Genomic DNA, 8,111 nt, shown 5'->3' with positions numbered 1-8,111 from the left:
TGATGATTTCTTATATACAGTCTATGGTTTGATCCAGTCAGCAATGAAAGACTTCTTCCAAACATTATTGTGATGACTCATGTTTCCAAAATGATAAGCCTTTAATCACAGGATCTATTGTTGGTCAGATATTATATTATATTATATTATATTATATTATATTATATTATATTATATTATATTATATTATATTATATTATATTATATTATATTATATTATTATAATAAAATACCTTTGAAAACAGTGGGATCCGCGGTTTTTGCTAGAAGTCCGCCCTGTTCCGAAGGCTTCTGGGAACACAGTGGAATGTGATTGGATGGCTCAACCCCCTTCTGCATTCTGATTGGTCAGGGCACGTTTGGACTCGGCGCTCATTGGCTGAGTTCACGGATCGTAGAGTCCGGCAAAGTGTCGAACTGGGGACAGAAGTGAAAAGGAAGTACTTTTAAAAAAAAAAAATGGAAATCTAACAAGTATCTTGTTATAGGTGATACATTTGAGTGTGTACAGGCCGACAGCGGGAGCAGGTGAGACTATGCGCAGAGTTATGTGTTAGTAATGAGTAACGGTTGGAGTTAATCCGGGAACATGAAGGATGAAAGCTTCTCCGGCGATCATTCAACGTGTTTTCACATTCAGATGCTAATAATGTTGCTTTTTTAATAACACACTAAACACATTTAGACATCATATCTGTCAGTACAATACTTAACAGCTCATAGGTCGGCAGCCGTCTCTCGTTAGCTTAGTGTTGCACTTGACTTCACTTTGGGGTATATTCGGCGTTAAATTGTTCTAGAAAATGTGAACAACAAGTCTGAGTGTCATTGCTTTGCGTTAATGTCAAAGTGGACTGACAGTGTAACAGGTTTCAGACTCAGTTCTGGACTTTATTCTGGTTTTAATGCCTCCGTTTACCATTTTAATCCAGGACATCGCGGAAGCTTCTGGTGGTCAAGCTAGGCTGGTTTGTAATGACACTTCCGGTAATGAAAAGAGTATGAAGCCGGAGTACTGGATAAAGTTTATTTACATTCTTCATGTATATCTTTTATAAAACGTGGCCAAGGCAGTTTAATGTAATTTATTCTGCTCTATGTTTACTTTTTGCATTCAGTTGAAATATTGGGCTTTCCGGTTTTGTTCTTGGTGTTTGTAGCTTGACTACGGAAGCCTCACCGGACCCGTGTTATCGATCAAAGTGCTTTACAATGAATACATAACATGCACCTATTGTTTCACATGAAACTAGAATAAACATTAAAAACAGGGGCAGAATGTCACAATTAATAAAATCCACTGAGTAATAATAAATAACAGTGATATGCTTTATATCATGGCTGCTTGCTGTGCTTTTTTAGGCTAACCATCACTCTTCTCTTAACTACTTTTTTTCTTCGTCCTAAGTGATGAAATCAGACTTTAAAAAAAATAGGCAGCATATTAATTGCATATGCACATTTCTTATTGTTTATAATTTGGATAGACTCAAAATACTTTCTAAATTCAATCATGAAAATTAAGTCATTCAGAATTGTATATCTGAGTTCATGTACTTATTCAAAAGTGAATGCATATCATTTTGCAAATTGGTTGTAGCTTCTCGAATATGAAGTCTGTAAGTATATCTGTGTCATACATGATAGAAAACTGAATATCTGTGGATTTTGGACTTAATCAGACATTTGTAGAATTCACCAATGTTCTTATATTTTAGTGACAAATCATTTAATCGATAATTGTTTCTGAAACGTCTCAGCTGCAGCTGTAAGTGTGTTTATCCCGACACAGCGTGGTTTACATGTGTGTGTGTGCCTGTGTGTTTCCAGCCAGCCATGCCCGCCCAACCTCCTGTGAGGGAGCCAGAGGAGGAGATGGAGGCGGAAGGAGAGTCTCAACTCCCTGAGGCCAACGGAGTGGAGGAGCCCAGAGAGAATGAAGGAGAAAGAAGAAGAGGAGGCGGAGGAGAGGAGACCATGGAGGAGAGTATGGAGGAAAGGGAGAGTGATGAGGAGGAGAGTGATGAGGAGGAGGAAGAAGAAGAGGAGGAGGAAGAGGAGAGTTCAGGTAAAAATCGAAGTGTGCTGATAAATAGTTGCGTGATTGTATGAAAAGAAACATGGAGAAATAAATAAAGATACTAACTACTGCTAACTGTTCTTTCTCTGGCTGTCCGCTGTGAAGAGATGGATGATGAGGACTGTGAGCGGAGGAGAGGAGAGTGTCTGGATGAGATGTTGGATCTGGAAAAACAATTTCAGGAGCTGAAAGAGAAGTAAGTTGAAACAGGAGGAGTACGCTGTGTTTTAAAACAATTTTGGTTCTGTAGAGCTGATTTCAGCGTGGGTTTGCAGGTTGTTTCGAGAGCGACTGAACCAGATGAAAGTGAAGCTGGATGAGGTGCTGACAGGAAAAGCTGGAGAATACAGAGAACCTCTGGCTGCACTACAGAACAGCATGCAGATACGAACACAAGTGGCTGGTAAGTAACACACATTTTGTTAAAGAAAGTAACCACGGTCACAAAAATCGAATTATATCCACTGTGTCGTCTCTCTGTCCACAGGAGTGTACAAGGAGCTTTGTCTGCAGGTCATCCAGCACAAGTACGATTGTGAAATACAAGGAGCGAAGCAACACCTGGAGGTAACCAACACACAAACATTGTATTACATTATATACGCACAGTGTTAGTGAGCAAAATGACTACAAAACTGTACGTGTGTTACAGAGTGAGCGGACGTTGCTGCTGGATGCCATGAGGTCAGAACTGCTGGAGAAGATAAGAAGACTGGAGGAGGACAGACAGAATATAGACCTAACCTCAGGTACACACACCAAATCCTTCCTTTGTCTTTATAGTCTCTTATCAGACTAAATAAATTCTAAACAATTCTAAACAAATTATATGATCAGTGCGATATTTTCTCATCCCAGAGTGGAGCGATGAGTTTAGGGGCAAGAAGTGTAAAAGAAAGAACCTGCTGGGTCGGTCGGACAGGAAAAAGAAAGTAGCTTTGGTCTCAGGTAAAATATCATCTTCATTTTATCTTTCTCCACATTTAAACTGTTTTTATATTTTGTAAATTTCTGCCACATATCTCATATTTTGTTCCTGTTGACTGGTAAAATGGATTTTGCTGCTATCAGATGTACAGGTAGTTTAATAACACTGTCTATGTGCAGGGCCTTTCATCGTCTACATGCTGAGAGACATCGACATTCTTGAAGACTGGACTGCTATCAAGAAGGTAAATCCGTAGCTACGTTTCTGTTCCAGCACAATTACAATATTTGTGTTTGTTTAATGGTTTTTAAAAAAAAATTGTCACAGTGATGTTTTTATTTGTGTGCTTTTCAGGCAAAAGCAGCATTGTCACCACTAAAAAAGAAAGTTGAAAGTAAGTCTGCCTGCAAGCACGCATGTACAAACACAACCAGACTGTGAAGATTTTGTCTCTAACTCATCTTCACTTCATCTTTCAGAGCGGTGATATCAGGAGCGTCTTGTTGAAGACTCGTGGCTAAAAAAACCAAACACACACAAACACACACATTCCCAGCCGCTGTTTGACCAACCACCCTACTGCTTGTTTGTTATCTATTGCTATTTAAAAAAAGTTCTTAATATGAAAACCATGTATTTATAGAATGATTTATAACGGTAATTAAAATTTTAATCTTTTATGACACAAAAAGTTTTCGTCTCTGCTTTTCTTTCATCTATCGAAGTGTGAAACAGAAAGAGCGCAAATTCTCTTGCTGCTGTTTTCTTTCTGCTTTGGGAAATGGGAAAGTTTGAATTATTGCTGCAAAATTGCACATAGAAATATTACTGTGATGTTTACTAAAGATGATGGAACTGATAATGGGACTGTTCCAATTGATTCTCAGCTAACTATGCTCATTCAGCATTTTTAAATAACAAGGCCTAAAAGAAAAAACACTTGTTTTGGTACCTTTTAATAATATATAAATAATAAGCGCTACTATGTTTCCTTCCCAGCAGAGGGAGACACTGCTGTGGTCATGAACAGTGTTGGTATCATTAACTTTCATGTCAGTCTAGCTGACATGATTGTGTTTAAATGTAGCTCATTTTTACCAGCTGTCATTGTAAGTAACAGTAAAATGACAGAAAACTGTGTTAGTATACACATAATGGGACAAATAATGTAATTAACAGAGCGCCACCACAAACGAAGTTAAAAAGAAGTCCCAACAGAGTGAGAAACCCGAGTAGTCACATTTTTAGTAACTATTTATTTTAGTAACTTAACTTATTTAGTACAGAAAACAAGGGTGAACAGATGTTGAACCACCATCACAGCTTACACACTGACTTTCTGAGCTCTGGGCAGAACATGTCTCTTTACAGCCCCTCACTGCCTCAAACTCGTCAGGCACATGTGGGGAAGCAGTCTGTTTTTTCTCCAGCGTGTGCAGGGAGGATCCTGACTGGCTGGAGCGTCTCTTACATGGCTCACAGTCGTACAGTTTCTCTCCTGTGTGAACTCTCTTACTAAAGCTTTTCCAGCAGCTCTCGCATTGGTATGATTTCTCCCTGGTGTGAATCTGCCAATGTACTGATGAAATCTCTCTTCATTTTCAGATGTTGTAGCGAGTAGAATGTTTTTGTCACACAGGTTGCATTGGTTGGGTTTCCCTCCTGCAGCAGGAAAGGCAGCTGGCTGGTTGGGTTTCTCCCTGTGTGGATGCACTGAGGCACTTAAATTACTGTGCTGAAACTCTTGCCACAGAGAAAGGGTTTCCCCCTCTGTGTGGACATGCTGATCTCAGCTAAAAGTCTCCCTACAATGCTTCACTGTGTGAGCAGGATGATGTTTCTCTATTAAGTTGGCAGTACAACCACCACCTGAGGAGAGAAAGAGAAGACAAAATACTCACATTAGAGCATCTTCTGATGACCGGAGACACATTTTCTATAAACCAAATAGATCAAAAAAAATGCAAGACAATAAATAATCATTAATCATGGAAAAGGTTGAAAGAAACTATACAATAGCTTTCAACTGAAGCATATAAATTTAAGTGGAAGTTTTTATACTGTGATTGTCAAGAAGTCCCCACCAAGGAGTCACATGATCACACCTAAGACTGGGAAGATAACACATGCGCACCTGTCTGGGATGGAACTTTAATGAGAGGCTGCAAATATACTGTATACAGATACTAAATGGCTTTAACTTGTCGTAGGAGTCCAGGTGCCATTTATAATTAGTCCCTTCTTTCCTGACATGTAATCCATTCTCGTTGCATTTTGTGAACATCCACCCCTATCTTCATGGAGTTAGCTAGATGTTTGTAATTGTTCATGAATGAAAGTAATTACCTGACTCATACTGGTGTATCCTCTGTGCCGAAACAGACCACTGGATTTCAAAATTGGTTTTAAATGACGGCTTGCAAGCAAAGCGGTAATGTCTTTATAATAGAAGTCCAAGTTTAACATACAACTCAGCTAACTCTTGTACTGCAATTTCCACACAGCAGAAGCAGTAATGCACTGGGTGGTCTCCTCTGCGTAATAGGCCTACTTTCTTGTGAGCACATGAAAGTTTCTGGTGAGCATGTGAAACTTTCTCGAGAGCAAGCGAAAGTTGCTTGTGCTCTCACTCATTTATTATCCCCCAGCATGTGCCCTTAGGGGTTCCCAAGGTGCTGGTGTATTTTTTATAATGTATTGACATGTACTAAATTGGTTTGTCCACCCTTTACACGTGGATCAAAGCAATATTTGTCTCTTGAAAATCACTTCCTCCCTTCTCAACAGGCACCTGTGAAAGAGGAAGCACCTCTGTTTTTATTATATGAATATATTATTTGAATACAGCCACAGTTTTATCATTCAGAATGGTGTTTAAATGACATATACTCTGCCACTTCCACTCAGTTACACTCAACCTAGAAGGCAAGAAAAATATTTGATAGTGCTCTCAGTGAAAGACAGAGGTGAAAATGATGGGAGAGAGCATGTAAAAACTATAATATCCTCACATTGACAGAGTCCGAGCTGTTATATTTGCTGTATGTCTGTGTTGTTGTCCCTCTGCTTTTCTGTCTCTCTTCCAGATGTGTTGTCGAATGAGACGATACTTCCTGACGTCTGACAGATAGATAAAGTGAAAGTGTAAGTGAGGAAACAAAGCCAATGAAGAGGTGACATGTATACACGGTGAATTGCAAGAGACATAAGCAGACAAGAGTTCATTTTGGATTTGGAATGTGTTTATTTGACATAAAAAGTGTGAGAGAGAGGACAGGGATCAGATTCTTGTGTGTATTCACATGTGTATCTTTTTCACATGGCAACAAGAGGAACAGGAAAGATCTGTAAATGTGGATAAAGTGCTTTTCTCTTCCGTGTTTTTATTCCCTTGCTTGCTTTTCCCCTTCTCTCAACACCGTGACAACACACACACACGCACACACACACACACAGAGTTTTGTATTTTCTGGCGTCCGTGTGACTTCAGGAAAGTAATTTCCAGCTAAATGTTAAGGTACATTTTTCTATCTTACACACACCGTCCTAAACATCAACTTTCAACACCTCTTCCCTTTCTCCTCCCACTCCTTTATCTCCTCCTCACTTTCCCACTCTCTCTTCTGGGTACCAATCAGTCTCAATGGGAGCCTGCGTAACAGTTCATGACATGTGTAGGATGCTTCTCCACTCTTTCTCACTACCTCCCCCCCCTTCTCTTCATCTTCCTTTTTTAATTTCCTCACAACTGCTTGCTGAGTTTACGCGCCTGCCTCTCCCGGGCTTCGAAGGCGGCTTTGGTGTCCAACAGCTCATCCAGCTGCCGGCGGATGCGGGCCATGTCCAGCTGGGTGGACTCGCACTGCTCCCTCAGGGCGGACGACTCCACCCTCAGCTGTGTGGCGGCTATGGAGAGCTGCTCGCTGCGTTCACGGCACTGCGTCTGCATCCTCTTAGCATCGGTCAAGAGGGACTCCACACTCACTGCCACCGACTCAAACTGGTCTTGAGACATGATCTGGACAGAGACAGAGAGGTCGATGGAATTGGATGAGACGAAATGATTTGGCTTGAGCACACTTAAGCAAACGGATGCTTGAAAATAAAGCCACCTAACATATGTTTGTCCAGTTTTAAAAGCTTTCTATGATTTAAATGTGAGATTTTATGGTTTTATTGCTGCCTGATTTGGCAGTAAACTAGACGTCTCCTGCCAAAACACAGATAAAGTAAATCAATAGCAGACATCCAGCACAGATCAACAGGTTTAAAACAGAACATTTGGTCTGTGGAGAGTGAAGTAGCTTAAAGAGGCTTATCATGGCTTAGCTCAGTCTACAGTGCCCATTGCTCTTCTCTGTGGTTCACTTTTATCCCCATCCTACCAGTAGTATCTCTATATCTGATGCATTTTTTCAATCTCTACTTTTTTTGTCTCCCAGACTCATTTATATCCACACAGGTTTTTTTCTTTTAATATAATCAGTAGTCTAGTAATCACCAGCCAAGCAAGATGTGAGACAGTCTTACCACAGATTCCAGAGTCAAATATATCACAAGCTTTGTGGTAGATTTCTGAGACGCGAGTTTCAAACAGTCCTCTTTGCTCTCCAGAGTCTCTCCTCTTTGTTGTCCTTTACAGCTTTCCTGTGTTCATAAAAAAAAAGCACACAGTAACTCAAGGTAACAAATTCTACTGCAGGTACAGAAGCAGGTGAATTGGCTCTTGCAAGTTGACTTACAGGACCAGTGAAGTTTTTCCTCTAAAATCCTTTATTCTGTTTCCTTCTTCCTAGTCCCGTCACTCCTTCCTTACTCTCGCCAGTGAACGGTATCTTTTACCTCAGGGCTCAAGCAAGGTCACTTAATCCACAGAGATTAGACAGTTTAGGAAAGACAGTAGTCGTGTTGTAATGGCAGCAGTAAGCTCATTCCTTCTATTTTGATCTGCTGGGGACTTGCTGGTATTTCAGTCATGCTTCATTCCTCTTAGAATAATCTTTTCTTTTTTTTTAAAAGTTGATTTTCTTGGGGGAAATTATATTGTATCTGGTGGGAAAGTGATGCATCCACATTTTTAGTTGTGTGGTTATGCCTTAATAC

The 8,111-nt window shown here is 40.2% G+C and overlaps 1 protein-coding gene across 3 annotated transcripts; it reads left to right on the top strand.

Annotated features, from left to right (window-relative positions):
• The first annotated feature begins 403 nt into the window (after nt 1-403).
• On the top strand, nt 404-3,681 carry brms1 (BRMS1 transcriptional repressor and anoikis regulator). 3 transcript variants are annotated; one of them, XM_062444836.1, is made up of 10 exons: nt 404-528; nt 1,831-2,068; nt 2,186-2,276; nt 2,356-2,483; nt 2,568-2,647; nt 2,733-2,829; nt 2,939-3,028; nt 3,188-3,252; nt 3,363-3,402; nt 3,488-3,681. In XM_062444836.1, exons 2-10 carry the CDS (start codon nt 1,837-1,839, stop codon nt 3,493-3,495), a joined length of 831 nt encoding a protein of 276 aa, XP_062300820.1. In that variant the 5' UTR covers nt 404-528; nt 1,831-1,836; the 3' UTR covers nt 3,496-3,681. The 3 variants fall into 3 exon arrangements, with proteins under 3 accessions (XP_062300820.1, XP_062300822.1, XP_062300821.1); XM_062444837.1 differs by having other exon boundaries at nt 513-528; nt 1,835-2,068; XM_062444838.1 differs by lacking the exon at nt 3,488-3,681 and having other exon boundaries at nt 3,336-3,401.
• Nucleotides 3,682-8,111: the final 4,430 nt, after the last annotated feature.

This window comes from Scomber scombrus, chromosome 23 (assembly GCF_963691925.1).
Source record: "Scomber scombrus chromosome 23, fScoSco1.1, whole genome shotgun sequence".
Lineage (NCBI taxonomy): Eukaryota > Metazoa > Chordata > Actinopteri > Scombriformes > Scombridae > Scomber > Scomber scombrus.
The sequence above is the reverse complement of the archived record's forward strand: the minus strand, read 5'-3'. Positions and strand labels throughout refer to the sequence as shown.